General features: G+C 37.1%; 1 protein-coding gene across 2 annotated transcripts in view; it reads left to right on the top strand.

Annotated features, from left to right (window-relative positions):
- The window catches only part of LOC121453288 (sorting nexin-2), a 39,014-nt gene extending 21,387 nt beyond the window's left edge, over nucleotides 1-17,627 (top strand). Inside the window, exons 7-16 of one of the 2 annotated variants that reach the window (XM_041659938.1) lie at nucleotides 2,540-2,618; nucleotides 4,349-4,424; nucleotides 5,111-5,224; nucleotides 5,482-5,575; nucleotides 8,121-8,326; nucleotides 13,168-13,311; nucleotides 13,724-13,735; nucleotides 14,933-15,013; nucleotides 15,121-15,192; nucleotides 17,165-17,627. In XM_041659938.1, the coding sequence (XP_041515872.1) occupies nucleotides 2,540-2,618; nucleotides 4,349-4,424; nucleotides 5,111-5,224; nucleotides 5,482-5,575; nucleotides 8,121-8,326; nucleotides 13,168-13,311; nucleotides 13,724-13,735; nucleotides 14,933-15,013; nucleotides 15,121-15,192; nucleotides 17,165-17,215 (929 nt within the window). In that variant the 3' untranslated portion in view covers nucleotides 17,216-17,627. The remainder of the gene's footprint in view (nucleotides 1-2,539; nucleotides 2,619-4,348; nucleotides 4,425-5,110; nucleotides 5,225-5,481; nucleotides 5,576-8,120; nucleotides 8,327-13,167; nucleotides 13,312-13,723; nucleotides 13,736-14,932; nucleotides 15,014-15,120; nucleotides 15,193-17,164) is intronic. The other variant, XM_041659939.1, reaches the window with a different exon arrangement.

Raw genomic sequence — 17,627 nt, 5'->3', positions numbered from 1 at the left:
AAAATTTCTACTATGATCACCATTAAGGGCTTAGTTAACAAAATTCAAAAATTTTTAAAAGAAGCAGAAATCCTTCATTACGTTTACTATAATTTTTTGCTACTGTGCTTACTGTGTGTGTTGAGGTGTCACTCTTGCCACCATATGCATATGGAGGTCAGGGCAGTTTATGGAAGTTGGTGCTCTCCTTCTGTGTGGATCCCTGGGATTGAACTCAAACTAGTCAGGTTTAGCAGCAAGCATCTTCATTTCATATACTCAGCCATCTCTCTGGCCCCCATTATTCCACTTTTAAGTCTTGTCTGGGTGGTGGTGATGCACACCTTTAATCCCAACACTTGGGAGGTAGAAGCAAAGGCAGGCGGATCTCATTGAGTTCAAGGCCAGCCTGGACTACAGAGCGCGAGTTCCAGGACAGGCTCCAAAGCTACACAGTCTCAACAAACAAATCAATTTTATTTAAGATACAAAAAAATTTATATCTTAAAATTTGTAGGTCATTACCAGTCTTATTCAAGTCCTATATTTTTAATGACCCCCATTTTAATTTTCTTTACATTCAACATTATTACTCTGAAATATATTTAAAATGAATTTTGCTGATCATTAGTTTTATTAAATGCTTGGCTTGAAAAATCATTTTATAATTTATAATTTTGAAACTTGATGCCTTCAAATGAATTTGTTATTTGTTGTATCTTTTTCTTGATCCTTAAATACAAACTTTCTGGGTTAGGGTTTTTTTTCAAGATAAGTTCTCACTGTGTAGCCCCAGTTATCTTAGAACTCTGTAGACCAGGCTGTTCTCAAATCCACAGATCCTCCTGCCTCTGCCTCTGGAGTCCTGGGATTAAAAGCTGCCCCCACCCTTGGATTGTTTTGTGATGGGGACTGAGCTCAGGGACTTCAGCATGCTAGGTGCACAATACTACCAAATTTCTACCATGGACCAAATTTTCTAAAAAAAAAAAATAAATACTCTATTGTTTCAGAAGTGTCAAATACATTTAAAATGGTTTGAGCTCCTGATCTTCCTATACTTCCCAAGTGTTCAAATTATAGATGTGGACATGCCCAGCTTGCTTGCTTGCTTACTTCCTCCTTCCCTTCCTTTCTTTTCTTTCTTTCTTTTGAGACAGAGTCTTAGTGTGTAGCCCATACTAGCCTGAAATTCACAGTCCACTTACCTCGTTCTCTCAAGTGCTGGGATTATAGGCATCTGCTACCACACTTGTGTAGGTGTGTAGATTTTTAAAGTAGTATATCTTTTACTGAGATGGCAGAGTACAAAGAGTAGCTTTCTGGGAAGCTGTAACTGCCACCGAAAGGAAACAGCCTTAGCATATGACTTACCACTTTTAGCTTGACTTCAGTTAAATTAAAAACACGATTCTTCCTAAACTATTAGAAAAGGAGCAGTCCGGCACAAATGTGCATTTTATAACACCAGCACCGGGGAGACTTAGGCAAGAGGATCAGTTGAGACCTTGGTTCTATGAAACAAAGACAAAATGACAAAAACAAGCTGAATGTTGGTGGCACACACCTTTGATAATCCTAGTACTCAGGAGGCAGAGGCAGACAGATCTCTGTGAGTTGGAGGCCAATCTGGTCTACAGAGTGAGTTCCAGGACAGCCAGAGCTACACAGAGAAACACTGTCTCGAAAACAAAACCAAACAAAAAAAGACAAACGGCAAAACTAGTCATGACAAATAGGAACATGCTAGTTCTGAAGCAGGGAAAGCATTTAGCAAATTCATCAATTATATCTAACACATTTCTTCATTTCATAAAGACTTTTATTGACATTAATTAACTTAGTGTTTTTAAACTCCCCATTTTATGTGTTGAAATGTAGGCCTGGGGCCTAAGGAGACGACTCAGAAAAGTACTTGCCACTTCTGTAAAGAGCTGGAGTTTGCTTCTCAGGACCACGTTAGGCATCTCACAACTGCATGTAACTTCAGTTCCAGAGGATCTGCTGTCCTCATCTGGCCTCTGCAACTCCTATATGCATGTGTACATAATGAAATACACACATACACAGAAGTAAATAATGAAGTCATTTTAAAAAAGAAATGTAGGGAAAAGAATCAAGCTGGGGATCTAGGCCAGAAGTAGAGTTCTTGTCTAGCATTCATAAGACTTTGGGTTCAAGTCTAGGTCTAGGGAGAAAATAATCTTGAAATATCAAAACCATTGTGTTTTTAAAGTGTGAAATACCACAAATAATGAAATTTTTATGTAAGCTTTTTTATAAATTTACTGTATGAGTTCAAACCCCATAAATACAAGTCATGTTGTACTTTGTTTACATGTTCCTGCCATAGATATTTATTCATTAGAGATATTAATACATCATGAGATGTAATTGTTCAAAATGGGTTTCTCTTTAAATAAGATTCCAATTACCAACATAGGGACATTATTATACTTAACTGTATATTATTAAAGTATATTTTTATTATGAAGATATTATGACCTGTTTTATTATAATCTAAAAAAATTCTTATGAATTTCTTCCAACTTTTTCAAAGGTATGACCAAGGTCAAAGTAGGTAAAGAAGACTCATCATCCACCGAGTTTGTAGAAAAACGAAGAGCGGCACTGGAGAGGTAATTCCAAGTCCCAGGACCACTGTTGCCACGCTTCATTAGTCTAGCAGCATGGCGCCCGTTTCTGTATCACGTTACAAGCAGGAAAATGTTAGATTATATCATCACCAAGAGCACTAACAAAATGACTGTAGTTATAAGAGGGAAACGTGGAAGCTGTACTTGCAGGACTTGATAGAATGTCTGGGGAAGCTGTGTGTGGTGTACACTCCTGCAATCCCAGTATTCAATAAACTGGCAGAAGGACTTACCGGGCTTGTCCTGGGCTACACAGAAAGACCCAGTCATTTGTATAAATTGATTTTTAAAAATTAGATTTATTTTGATGTGTTTGAGTGCTTTGCCTCATTGTAAACATATATACCACATGCAAGCTTGGTACCTGGGGTGTTTAGAAGAGTGGGTTGAACCTCCTGAAACGGGAGTTAGAGATGGTTATGAACCACAATGTGGGAGCTGGGAACCACATCTGGATCTTCTCCAAGAAAAGCAACTGTTTATAATTACTAAGCCATCTCTCCATCCCTAAGTTAATTTTTATTTGAATAAATATTTGGTATAAGCACTGTTAAACAGTGAAAACTGCATGTGTGTGCCCTCTCATTTTTGTGTACTTGATTTTGACTTTAATGGATAGCAACGTTACATCTTGCTTAATCATTATGTAATTAAGGACTAATTATAAATATATTGTATCTCCCTTTAGAGTATATAACTTTACATGTCCTATAGATTTAAAGACTTGCTTTTCTTCTTTCCTCTTTGAGACAAGTTCTCACTGTGCAGTTCTGGCTGGCCTTGAGCATAGAGATCAGCCTGCCTCTGCCTCCTACAGTACTAGGATCAAAGGCATGCACTTCCATATCTGGCCTAAAACTTACCTTTTTAATGGCAGACTAGAATATTTTCACTCCCAGCTTAACATTCCTTCCTTCCTTCCCTCCTTCCTTCTCTCCTTCCTTCCCTCCTTCCTTCTCTCCTTCCTTCCTTCCTTCCTTCTTTTTTCTTTTTGATACAGTCCCAGTTGTCCTGAAACTCTCTATGTAGACCAGGCTGGTCACAAACTCACAGAGATCTACTTGCTTTTGCCTCCAGAATGCTAGAATAAAAGGTGTGAATCACAATGCCCAAAATTTCTCCATATCAGTTCTCCTTGGTCCTTGGTTCTGATTTGATGAAGACTAAATTTTAATATTACAAGTTCCAGGACAGGCTACAGAGAAAACTTGTGTTGGGGGTAGGGGGAGAGAGTACTTGCTCTTGCAGAGGACATGGGTTTGTTCCTACTACCCACATGATGGCTCACAACTGCATGAGTCCAGCTCTGGCCTCCATGGGTACCAGGCGTATATGTGGCACATGTAGGCACTTACACACACACACATAAACTAAAATTTTTTTAAAAAATGGACAAAACCTTTTATTCTACTTCTTTAAAGTTCTTTTCTCTGAGTTAGGGTCTTATATGTAGATCTAGCTGGTTTAGAACTCTGTAGACCAGTCTGGCCTCAGACTCACAGAGATTCACCTGCCTCTGCCTCCCAAATTCTGGGATTAAGGTGTGCACCACCACTGCCCTATTCAATTTGTGTAAAATTCTAGATAAATAGGGAGTACAGACTAATAAGAGATACATTGAAGATACCTTTTACCTGGATATTTTTATTCTTTTGTTGAAACCCAAATTTAAAATTGCACTAAAACTGGATCTATTCTACTCTTAAATATAGGTATCTTCAGAGAACAGTGAAGCATCCCACCTTGCTTCAGGATCCTGACTTAAGGCAGTTCTTGGAAAGCTCAGAGGTATTTCTCGTTTAAATTGTCTCTCTAATTAGGTATTGCCATAACTAATCCAAGATTAGCCCTTCAGTAAATGATTTGTTCAGTGGAAACAGTGAGACCGTGTTTTGGAACTTTGGGTTTTGCTTAACTAAATCACCAGCAAATAATTCCTTTTAGTGATAGAGGATGATGATCAGATCCTTTTTGAAAAATTTAAACTTGATTTAATTAAATAGATTATACATCATTTTACTGTCACTGTTTGAGATTTTTTTAAAAAAACTTTGCTAAGTCCCATAATTTTCTAGACACTCACAAGCTCAGCCCTACCAGCATGGGGAGGTTTTTCTCAAGAGCACCTTTGCTCACCAGCAGCTTGTTTGTGCTTGCAGACAGGTGGCCAGTGTTAGAGCCTGGCAATTTCTTAATGTATTTTGACAAACAGCGTTTGTTCTATCTAAATGTAAACGTGCAGAAGAAAAGCAATGGAAAGTCTATTTTTTAAGTTTTCCTTTGAGAATGTACAAGTAGTGCATTTGAGAAATTAGATCTCACTGTTGAAATGTATGAGGGTGAAGAAAATACAGCCTCTTTTCTCTTTGCTTCTCTCTCTCTTCTTTATTTTGGGAGGGGGATCCCTTTTGTGCCCAGTTAAATCTCTAGGCTTTTAACCGGTTTGTTTGCCCTTATTTGTCATTCAATTCCAGCTGCCGAGAGCAGTTAATACACAGGCTCTGAGTGGAGCAGGAATATTGAGGATGGTGAACAAGGCTGCCGACGCTGTCAACAAAATGACAATCAAGATGAATGAATCGGATGCAGTAAGAGCTGATTTTTCGACTTGAATAATGAAATGAATTAATGAGCCCAACAATTGCATTTTAAAGCTGTACAAGCAGAAAATAGGATATTAATTTGCTTATTGAGTTCAGTTCTCAGCTACATCATTTGACCACCATGGTTATATACGGCTAATTTACCGTTCTAAAACAAGGAAGGTAGCTTGCTATTGGTAACCTAATTTACAATGGTTCATTCGTCTTAAATTAGCTCCATTTTTCATTTTTTTTTTTCTTAGTGGTTTGAAGAAAAGCAACAACAATTTGAGAATCTTGACCAGCAACTTCGGAAACTTCATGCCAGTGTTGAAGCCTTGGTTTGTCATAGAAAAGGTTGGTGTGCCTTGTTAAAGCGAATACTCAGCTGTGAGTCTGGGAAGGATAAAGCGGTGGTTTGTGCTGGGTGTGGTGCATCAGGAGACTGAAGCAGGACTGCCGTGAGTACATAGTGACACTTGACCAGAGTACATAGTGAGACTGTCTCAGGACCGGAAAAAAGAGTATTTTGTTTCAATGTCATTTAAAACTTTCTGCTGTATTTTGATCTAACTTCTAGTTTAAAATTAGAAAAATCAAAACCTTATAAAACTTTTAATTTCAAATTATTATTTATTTAACTCTTGATACATTTATAATTTAATAGATAAAATTGTTTCATTAGTAACTGATTATAATATAAATTTGAGTTTCTAAAATTTATTTATAGGACTCAGATTTATAAAATATATATATAAAATTTTATAAATTTATGAGTTCTATAAAATTTATGGGACTCAGATTATAGCTCAGTGGTGGTAGAGTGCTTGTCTAGCATGCATGAAACATTGTGTTCAATTCCCTGAACCAAGGTGGGGAAAATTAAAAATTGGTATTTACAGATTTTCTTGAAAGTATATTGTGCCTCTATTTCTTGAAAAATTCTATGAATTATTTTGCTTATGTTTCCATAGTATTTAGGGACTGGAAATGTCCCCTACTTCGTAGTGCTTGTTGAACATACAGAAGGCCCTGGGTTTGAGCTCCAGAACTACATAAACCAGGCAGTCTAGAGTTCAGGGCCAGCCTCTCAGTGGGAAGTTCAGGGCCAGCCTGAGCTAAAGAAGACAAAAATTAAGAGGTCCAAACCATGTTTTTTGGTTTTTTTTTTTTTAACTCACAAATTTTTGGGGGGGTTGAAGTTTTGTTTGTTTGACTTTAGGGGTAGGGATATTTTTACTGTCCAAGACGTTTTTGTTTGTTTGTTTTTTGTTTTTCGAGGCAGGGCTTCTTATTGAAACAGTCTTGGCTATCCCAGAACTCGCTTTGTTCTCGAACTCATAGAGATCTGCCTGCCTCTGCCTCCCGAGTGCTGGGGTTAAAGGTGTGCTCCACCACCACTGCCCAGTACAAGACTCTTCATCATGGTTGTCTAAAATATTTACTATGTGACAGTGTTTAATGGATTTCAATAAGTAGCAGATTACTTGTATGATAAATATTTTTCTAAGATTTATTTATTTTTATTTTATGTGCATTGGTGTTTTGCCTGCAAGTATATTTGTTTGAGGGTGCCAGATCCCCTGGAACTGGAGTTACAGACAGTTGTGACCTGCCATGTGGGTGCTGGGAATTGAACCTGGGTCCTCTGGAAGAGCAGCCAGTCCTCTTAACTGCTGAGCCCTTTCTCCAGCCCCCGTATGATAATTATTTCTATATAATAGTTTATTGTAGCTTTACTGTTTGTATTATATATCTCTTAGGAAGTGGACTGTATTTTTTAAAAAAGAAACTACAGAGTTATGGAACTGTTTTCAGAAAATGTAATTCTTAGTCATTGTCAGTGGCCTTTAAACATCTAATTTTTCATTTGAAAAGGCTTAAAATGGGGGCTGGAGAGATGGCTCAGAGGTTAAGAACACTGGCTGCTCTTCCAGAGGTCCTGAGTTCAATTCCCAGCAACCACATGATGGCTGACAACCATCTGTAATGAGATCTGGTGCCCTCTTCTGGCATGGAGGTGTACATTGCAGGAGGCACATTGTATACGTAATAAATAAATCTTTTGAAAAAAAAGAAAAGGCTTAAAATGGTTATATTAAAAATAATCTAGAAATTGTGATTAGAGAAATTATGTGTTTGAGGCCAGCCAGGACCAAATAATGAGTTCCAGGCTAGCCTTTGTCTCAGAAAAAAAAAAAAAAGTTAGCATCATTGCAAAACAAATAACAAAAAAATGACTTAATTTGATATAAATTGAATTGTGTTTATAAGTTTACCTTGTTTTTCTTTCTTGGTAGATAAGATTCTCATTAGAAACTGAGACATTATTTGCAGTGACAAATGTTTAAATGCCAAAGAATATAGTATAGCTTAATTGCGATCTTTTGAAAAAAGTATTATTCTTAATTATATAAACTTGTATGTGCCAGTGTGTGGGATTACAAACTTGGGTTCTCCAGAACAGCAATATAAACTCTTAACCTTGGAGCCTTCTCTCCAGCCTCTTTAATTTTTATCTTCATGCTTCTTATATTAGAAACACACTTACCTCTTTAACAGAATGCAGAAGAGAATAAATGAGCACTTTGGGGTCAAAAGGGGTAGGCAGGTTATTAAAATAATTCAAGAATTAGACACAGTTCACCATCTGAAAACATAAGCTATGATTCTTTTTTGGAGGTTGTGGGGCTATGCTGGGACTGGATGTAAACACAGGCTTGTTCATGCTGGGTGGGTGCTCTGCAGCTGTGACTCCATACAGCAGTGGTGCTTCTGCTAGCATCTATACCCGAAGCACTTATTGACTGTTTCATATTAATTTAAATATTACTAAATTCATGAATATAAATATAATTTTACTAACAAATACTAAATGCTTTTTTTTTTTTTTAAATTTCAGAACTTTCAGCCAACACAGCTGCCTTTGCTAAGAGTGCTGCCATGCTAGGTAATTCTGAGGATCACACTGCCCTGTCTAGAGCCTTGTCTCAGCTTGCAGAGGTTGAGGAAAAGATAGACCAGTTACATCAAGAACAAGCTTTTGCCGACTTTTACATGTTCTCAGAACTTCTTAGTGACTACATTCGGCTCATTGCTGCAGTGAAAGTAAGCCCCATTCTACAAGCTTTCTTACACTCTTTTGCTTAAGCCATTTGCTTCAGAAGTAATTTAGACTAGACACAGTCTGAATTGTCTGTAATACCTAGGGCCAGGCTAGTAAATTCTAAGCCAATCCATATCACACAGCAAGTGCAAGTACGCGGGACGGGGTGAGTGTGCGTGCATACACACACAGACATTTGGTTTTCTGTTAGATACACATTTAAGTGTGCAAATATATTGTACCACTATATAAAAAATAACTTCAAAATGAGTACTTGTAATTTAACATTTTCTTCTCTTATGACATGGATAGTAAAATAAAACAGTTTTTAAGAAGTCTAAGGGCGACTGGACAGATGGCTCAGCAGTTATGAGCACTGGCTGCTCTTCCAGAGGACCTGGGTTCAATTCCCAGCACTTAGATGGTTCACAACTGTCTTTAACTCCAGTTCCAAGGTTTTTGACACTCTCACACACACATGAAGGCAAAACACCAATGAACATTGGAAAAAAAATAGGGCTGGAGAGATGGCTCAGTCATTAAAGGCTAGGCTCACAACCAAAAATATAAGAAGCCTACGGAATGCCAAATAAGAAGTGGAAACAGTATACATTTATTTACGTATCATATTCAAATTATTCAAATTTTAACTATTTGCATTAATTTGCTCTTTCTAGAAGTAACTAGAGCTGCCTGCCAGGTCTATTTTCATTGGTAAAGTTTGCTAGGCATTTAGAAATAGGATAAATGCCAGGCGGTGATGATGCCATTAATCAGAGACAGACAGATGTCTGTGAGTTCAAGGCCAATCTGGTCTACAAAGCCAGAACTATCTTGGTGTGTGTGTATGTGGGGGGGCGGGGGAGAAGTAGCATAAAAGTAGGAGTGATTATTGTCTTAATGGTTCAGGAGGTTTTTAGCATGAATTTGGATAATAAAAGGATTTTCTGTCTATGTACTCAAATGTACAGTCATGTATTTATAGATGAAATGAGACTAAATTAGACCATAGCTCACATTTTAAAGAAACCTATTTCTGAGTGGTTGCAGACAGAATCTAGTTAGAAATTGGTGTTCTGCAAATGCCTTCAGTATTTATACTCTCAAACTGAGCTATCAGCCTGAAATTCAAATATTTTAGAGAACTAATGAGACCATTCTTTCTTGTGAAAACTAGTATTCATCCATGGAGAGAACACTGGCATACTGCCTATTTATTGATGTTTTGTGAACAGGTTTTTGGTCTCTAGAGGATTCAACATTTCCAAATGGTGCTTTTGTAGGGGTGACAAAAATTACCAACTTTATATACTCTTCTATATAACTCTTTATGCTTCTGGTGAGTTTTTTCTTTGGTTTAGAACTGTTAAAGTTTCTAGTGTATTTATTATTGTATTAGGTAGCTTTTATTTTTGTTTTATCTTTTTTTAAAATTTATTTTTATTTAATTTTATGTTATGGAGGTGTCAGATCTCTTAGAACTGGAGTTACAGACAGTTGTGAGCTGCCATGTTGGTGCTGGAAACTGAACGTGGGTTCTCTGAAAGGGCAGCTGGTTCTCTTAACCACTGAGCCATCTCTCCAGCCTGGCAGCTTTTATTTTTAACATTATCTCGGCCTGGTTTTCAAGACCTGGTAACTTTTTATTGTGTTTTATTTGTATTGTGTGGCCAAGGCTGGCCTTGAACTCCTGATCCTTGTGACAGGACCTCCCAATTGCCCATATTACAAGCATGCACCATCAGATGGTGATTCCCATTTCTGTTTCATCTGTTGATAGTCTCTAGAGAGATGTGAGAGCTGCTATTTAAAACAAACAAACACAAAGATAAGGAGCTAGAGAGATGGTTCTCAATTAAGAGCACTTGCTGAGGAACTAAATTCAGTACCTAGCACCTCCACTGGATGGCTCACAGCTGCCTGGCTCACATCCAGCTTCAGGGGATCAGGTGCTCTTTCACATGAACAACATGTACAGAAGTAATAATAACTCTTTAAAACACAAAACACAAATGCATAAGAACAAAACCTATGGATTAAAAAGGGAAATTGACAGTGTCTTTGAGGGCATGCTGAGTAGAGCTTCCTGAGGAAAGGCCCTATGGCAGGGTGGCCTGCCTGTGCTGACCCTTAGAAAAACCTCTTCCCATGCCTGAAATCTTCTGTTAGACTTCTACATTCTTTGAAATTAGTTATGTTCATGTTTTCCAAAATTCTCTAGAGAATATTGGCATCAACAGATTTGCCACAGTCAGCTGAGCTTGGAAAGAGTTATTTAACTTTTTAATCCAGGGGTACCTAGATTTATATGAAAAAATTCTTTTTTATATTTTTGTTTTTTTGAGAAAGGGGTTCTCTGAAGCTTTGGAGCCTGTCCTGGAACTCGCTTTGTAGACCAGGATGGCCTCAAATTCATAGAGATTCACCTGTCTCTGCCTCCCAAGTGCTGAGATTAAAGGCGTGCGCCACCACCATCCCGGAAAAATTCTTCTTTCATACAAAAATTCTGTCCACTTAATGTATCACAGGTGTATTGAGAAATGCTGAAGTTAGATTGGAGTTACAGAGCTGTGGTCTGGTTTTGTGAAGGCAGATAAAGCTCTTCAGCATCTTCTGAAACGTTGGCCAGCTCAGCTGCCTGAACGAGATAGAGTCATAAGAGCTAGTAACAGGCAGTTAGACTCGCAGGACAATTCAGATAACCAAAAGAACACATTTCCCTCTCCGCTGCCAAGACTCTAGTTTCTCCAACAGTAGTTTTAATCTCTTAAAATTCTTGAGTGTCTTCATAAAAGACTAGCTATGAATGTACGTGAAGCTAATTTTTGTCCCGATCCCTACTTGTTTTGTCCTTTTGTCAATACATCCCCCAGACCCCTCCTTCCCTTCTCAAAAAGGAGCATACTGTTCTTTTTTTTTTTAGAGAATTTCTTTAACATTTATTTATACATTTATTATGTATACAATATTCTGTTGGTGTGTATGCCTGCAGGCCAGAAGAGGGCACCAGACCCCATTACAGATGGTTGTGAGCCACTATGTGGTTGCTGGGAATTGAACTCAGGACCTTTGGAAGATCAGGCAATGCTCTTAACCTCTGAGCCATCTCTCCAGCCCCGAGCATATTGTTCTTAACATTTATAGATATGCCACTTTATTCATTTTTTTGATTTTTTTTTTTTTCTGAGACAGGATTTCTCTGTAGCTTTGGAGCCTGTCCTGGCACTAGTTCTGTAGACCAGGCTGGCCTTGAACTCACAGAGATCCACTTGCCTCTGCCTCCCCAGTGCTGGGATTAAAGGCGAGTGCCACCACTGCCTGGTTTATTTTTGATTTTTAAAATAGCATTTCATATACCTCAGGCTGGCCAAGAAACCTATTGTGATTATAAGTGTGTGTTATCACATCTGCTTAAATAATGCTAGTTCTAAACCCATGGCATATTCAAGCAATTCAAGCTTAATTTTATAAGGTGTTTTGACAACAGCTATTTTGACAAAAAATTCCTAGAAGTAAAATTATTGACCAATGGTTGTATATAGACATGAAACTCAATTTTATTTTATATAACTACCACATGCTCCTTTTGTCTGCCTTTCTATTTATAATCAGATTGCTATCTTCTTCTCTCCCCTTTCTTTGTTTCTTTTTTAAGATTTATTTTATTTTATGTGTTTGAATGTTTTGCTCATATGTATTCATGTTTACTAGGTGTGTGCCTGCTGCCTGGTATCTATGTAGTCATTAGAGGGTATTAGATCCCCGGGAACTGGAGTAGCAGACTGTTGTGAGCCTTGAACTCATGACTCTTAGCTTCTGCCTCCCAGTTATTGGGATAGCAGGCATGAACCACAACACCCAGCTATATGCTGCTTCTTGATTAAAATATGTTTTAGAATTGAAGTATCTCTGGCATAGTGCCTTTTTATTCACCTAGTTTGTTGATAGTTGGTTCATTTGCTAAGTTAGTAACTAATTAAAATAATGTTAACATACCTCCAACACCAAGCTAGAGAAAAATTCGTAGTAGGTTTTTCCATCTTGTCCCATCCTTTCCTGTTTCTGTTTGTTCATACCCTAGTTGCAGTTCACTTTCTTCTTCATTATCTTGATCTTACTCGGACAGAACCCTTGAAGATAAGGGTGATTTTGGTTGACTTGCTCTGGTAGAGTCTTTGTGTCAGTTTCTTCATTTAGCTCTGCCTTCTGACTGTGTTCTTTGGCCCTTTTCACCATGTAGAGGACTCACCTCTTCCCTGTCTTGTTAGGCCTCTTAATTTAATATTTGCTTTCTTTTCTCTTAGAGTCAACTATGACATCTGTACTTCACTCTTCACTTCTGTTACTTGGGGTTCCCCTCTCTCTGTGTACGTGTGTGTGTGTGTGTGTGTAAGACTGTCTCACTATGTAGCCAGCCCTGGCTTGCTTAGAACTCACCATATAAACCAAGCTGGTCTCAAATTTAGCAACAATCTTCCTGCCTCTGTCTCATGGTACTGGGATTACAGGGGTAGGTCTGGCCTATTTTATGTTTTTAATTTCTTTTTTCCCCCAACATTTAAATGTTTCGCATACTGTTCAGTAGAACACTTCTAATGTATATCAGTAGTTTTTCATTAAATACATCTTTTTTTTTCTTTTAGATCATGCATCTCTTTTACTCTTATTAATCTTATTGGAGGCCACATTTAAAATCCTAAAAGCTAGTGAAATTGCTAATGGCTTGCATATTTTCATTGTCTGTATACTTAAATAGTTGGCTTTATAGATTTAATATTATTATGCTTATGTTTTAATGAGAGTATTTTTACACTGTTAATAGCCTTATGCCATTAACTTACAGGGTGTGTTTGACCATCGGATGAAATGCTGGCAGAAATGGGAAGATGCTCAAATTACTTTGCTCAAAAAACGTGAAACTGAGGCAAAAATGATGGTTGCTAACAAACCAGATAAAATTCAACAAGCTAAAAATGAAATAAGAGAGGTAATTAGTATTTTCTTTACTCAGATTCTTTGTCATTCATGTATGCATAATTTTTCATATTTTTTTCTGAGTCATTCAGCACTTAGCTATTTCTCCATAGTTTATGAATTACGTGATTTAGTTAGAAGTATTTATCTCCAGGAACCTTTGTTTCCTCACATGACTTTGACATGAGCAAAGCACAGAAGGAAGCATCTAAAGTTAACCTTCGCATTTTGTACATCTCTTTTCAAATGGCTCTGTTGTCAGATGGTTACTCATTTGTGTCTAAAATGGTTTTAGAGGTAGACCTACCCACATTTAGTTCTCTGGGCAATATTATCCCCCATATATATGTATTATATATGGTATTTTAACAAATTTGTATAAGTTTATTATAATTTATACACTTTTTTTGCCATGCTTCAATAAGGAAATTGAAGAGGTAGGACAACCTTTATATTACTACAAATAAGTACATCTGCTCTTTGCAGAGTATGGACCAGTGTTTTGGTTACATAGTGGGAAAATACCATTTCATTGCTTAAATCTTTATTTTAGCTGTTTCATTAGTCACTAGTCATATTCTGTTGTTTCCATACTGAATTTAATGATTATTGATGAGTCTACGTGACAATAAATAGTTCCACTCTTTAAAAAAGTAGTCATTTTACCATTACAAATTATTTTAAAGTGTTTGCCATATGTTGAAGTATTTCCATGACCATATGAATTGTGATAAACATGTATTATTGGAATTAATATTGTTGGTATATTTTGAAATGTGTAAAAATTGAACTTCAGGTCTTTTAATTTATTTGATAGTGAACTCTATACTCAAAATCCCTCCAGGTGTATCTAATGGGCATTGGTAAGGTGGTTCTTTTATTTGTTGGTTTTGAGATGGGATCTAACCATGTTAGGTGGGATCTAACCTTAGGCCAGTTTTAAATTCACAGTTGTTTTTCTCAATGTTAGAATTATAGGCAGGAGCTACCATACCTGGCAGGACATTATAGTTCATTAACTAAGTATTCTAATCTTAAATAAATGTAGCGATGAACTATTAATGGAATTTAATCTGATATGTATCTCTACCACTAGGAGGTGAAATGCACCATTTTTGTGTGTGTGTGGGGTGTGCATGTATGCATATGTAATGTGTGTGGGCATATGTGTATGTGCATGGATATACATGTGTGTGCATGCATGTGGAGGCTAGAGTATCATGTTTGGGTATTTTATTCCATCATTCTCCACCTTATGTTTTGAGACACACTGTTTCACTTTAATCCAGAACTTGCTGATTTGACTTGCTTAGCTAGTCAGCTTTCCTCAGGGATCTTTCTGTCTCTGCCTGCAGGGTGCTGGGATTACAGGCAAACTGCCATGCCCAACCAGCATCTACATGGGTACTAGAGATCCAATTCTGATGATCATGCTAGACAGCAAGTGCTTCATCCACTGAGTTGTGTCCTCAACTTCTAGATACACCACTGATTGTGTTAGACTGGATTTTCCAATATTGAGATTTCTTGGTTCTTTTAGGCATTTTGGTTAAATTAAATGAGTAATCATGACAGTACAATATTTTTTTTCCAGGCAAAAATAAGCATTTCTTTCTCTCGTTTGTTTTCATTAGTGGGAGGCGAAAGTACAACAAGGAGAAAGAGATTTTGAGCAGATCTCTAAAACAATTCGAAAAGAAGTGGGAAGATTTGAGGCATGTATCATAATTCTATACTTTCCTTAATTTTTTTTGTAGCTCTGTGGTAAAATTAGATTTAATTTCCTACTAATGTCCTTTTTTAATGTATTGTACTTTAACAGAAAGAAAGAGTGAAAGATTTTAAATCTGTTATCATCAAGTACTTGGAGTCATTAGTACAAACACAGCAACAGGTAAGCTCATTTTCTTTACAGCTTCTAGGATTTCTTCTAGGATTATTTTAAAGATGATTAGTAGGCTTTTAAAATGGAAGAAAAATTAAAGGTAGATTAAAGAAAGGTAGGACAACGAAGGGGAAAATGCTAAAGTAATTGGAAACTACTTTAGGTCTATTTGCCTCTACTGAATAATACACAGAGATATACTATTCCCACAATTAAACCCTAAAAAGTCAGAGGGCCTGGAGAGATAGATCAGCAGTTAAGAACACTTCCTGCTCGTACAGAGAAAGCATCCACATAGCAGTCACATCCAGTTCCAGTGGATCCAACACCCTCTTCTAGCCTCCCAGAATGCCAAGTGGATATGTGGTACTAAACACTTAGGCATGAAATCACGTAATAGCTTTTCCCTTATCTTTGAGACAGTCTGCGTATATACCTCAGGGTAGCCTGGAAATTGCTGTCCTTGTGCCTCAGCCTGCCTAGTGCTGAGGCTGTAAGGGCGCACCATGGCCCTGGTTTCCTCTCCTTATCAGATTAGCAGCTACAGTAAGCACCCCTAAAACACCTTTCTCCTCTGCAACAGATAGAAACTTAGATGGAAAACTAATTTTTAAAAGATTTTTCTTTGTAGTGTTTCGATAATTTTGTCTTATTTTTGGTACTTGATTTCTACAACTGGCATTTGTTTCCTTACCTAGGACTATGAGCTTTCATAATACATTAAAGTCTATGAAAGTCTTGCATATACAAATCAATTAATTTAGTGTCTTTAATAGGAATAATTCTTCCATTTAGTTTTAAAATGTTCAGAAATAGAAACCTGTCCATATAATATAGTATGTCTTCAAATTCAAGCCAGGCCCAGTGGTGCAAACCTGTGATCCCAGCACCTAGAAGGGGAGTGCACCCTCGGGAGAGCCTGGTCTGCAGAGTGAGTTTCAGGCTAACCTGGACTACATAACATAACTTTCAAATGAGCTAATAAAGTTAGATGTTTAAAAATGGAACTGCTGGGCTGTGGTGGCACACCCCTTTAATCCCAGCACTCTAGGGATCCACAGAGGCAGGTGGATCTCTAAGGACTGCCAGGCCTACACAAAGAAACCCTGTCTTCAAAAAATCAAAAACCAAACAATAACAAAAACCCAAAACCAACCAAACAAAAAACAAGCAAACAGCCTAAGTCGGATAAACTTAGTTCCAAAGAAGTTGTTTTAATTTAATTTTTTAGTATATAGTCAGTCTGTTTTCCAGTCCCTGTTTTCCTTTGTTACTCAATATTGACTTTTTTCTTCCTTTATTCTTATCCTCTTAACTAGCAATAATATAAAATGTGTATATCCTAGAAATTAGGGTATGTCATTGTTTTATGTTGGAAATGGTCAGTTTTTAACGCATAATAGTATGTTTCTATATAATTTTGCATATATCTAAGAAGTATAAAAATAGATATTATGTTGCTTACAGTGGAATCTGTAATTACTTAGGAGTAATGTTTAAATAGGTCATTTATTCTGTTGATAAGACATCTGGTGAGGAAATGATCCATTTAAGAACCATATGTAGTCAGGCTTCGTGATGAACACCCATAATCCAGCACAGTGAGGCACAGGCAGAAGGACTGCCACAAAACCAGGGCCAGACAGTTCTACACAGAAGAGAGAGAGAGCCTGTCTTCTTTCAGACAGGCCATTGAAAAACAAAGCAAAACCCACACACAGGCAAGGTGTGGTTCTACACCCATAATCCCAGTACTGGGGTGGCTGAGGCATGAAAACCTGAAGCTTGAGGCCAACTTGAGCTAACAGTGAGACCCTTTCCCAAACAAGAACAGGTGATCCCATTAGTACATACAGTTATATACATATATAAATTAAAAAGACTAAATTAGAGTTAGCTGTTTATGTATATATTTTTAAAAGAATATATGCACTAAAATAACAAAAATATAATGAAATTATCTTTTTATTATCGCCCACAGCTGATAAAGTACTGGGAGGCATTCCTACCTGAAGCTAAAGCCATTGCCTAGCGATAACGTTATCCCTGTTAAGGAGACATTGGATTCCTCAGTGAGATCATCTAGAAACCATCTAAATAAACCACTATATATTTTATGACTTACATGTGGTTTTTTTATATATAAAGACATATGCGCTGACATTTTATCACCAGCTGCATGTCCTGACCCTCTTTGAATTCAGTGGACTGTGGCATGACATTCTGCAGTATTTTGCTGAATTGAACACTATTGTGTCTTAAATAATTGCACTAAAAGGTGCACCGCAAGGCCAGAAAATTTTACAATCTTTTTTCTTTTATCTTCTGTATTATGTTTACCCTTATTGTGAAGCAAATTAGCAAATGCATTGATTAATGTTCACTTATACATTCCTGTACAGAAATTATGATTTTGTGATTATAATAATAAAATGATATTACTT

Source organism: Microtus oregoni, unplaced genomic scaffold (genome assembly GCF_018167655.1).
Source record: "Microtus oregoni isolate MIOR12 unplaced genomic scaffold, Mior012 000011F_ref0000422, whole genome shotgun sequence".
NCBI classification, from domain to species: Eukaryota; Metazoa; Chordata; class Mammalia; order Rodentia; family Cricetidae; genus Microtus; species Microtus oregoni.
This window is presented reverse-complemented; position numbering and strand designations above follow the sequence as displayed.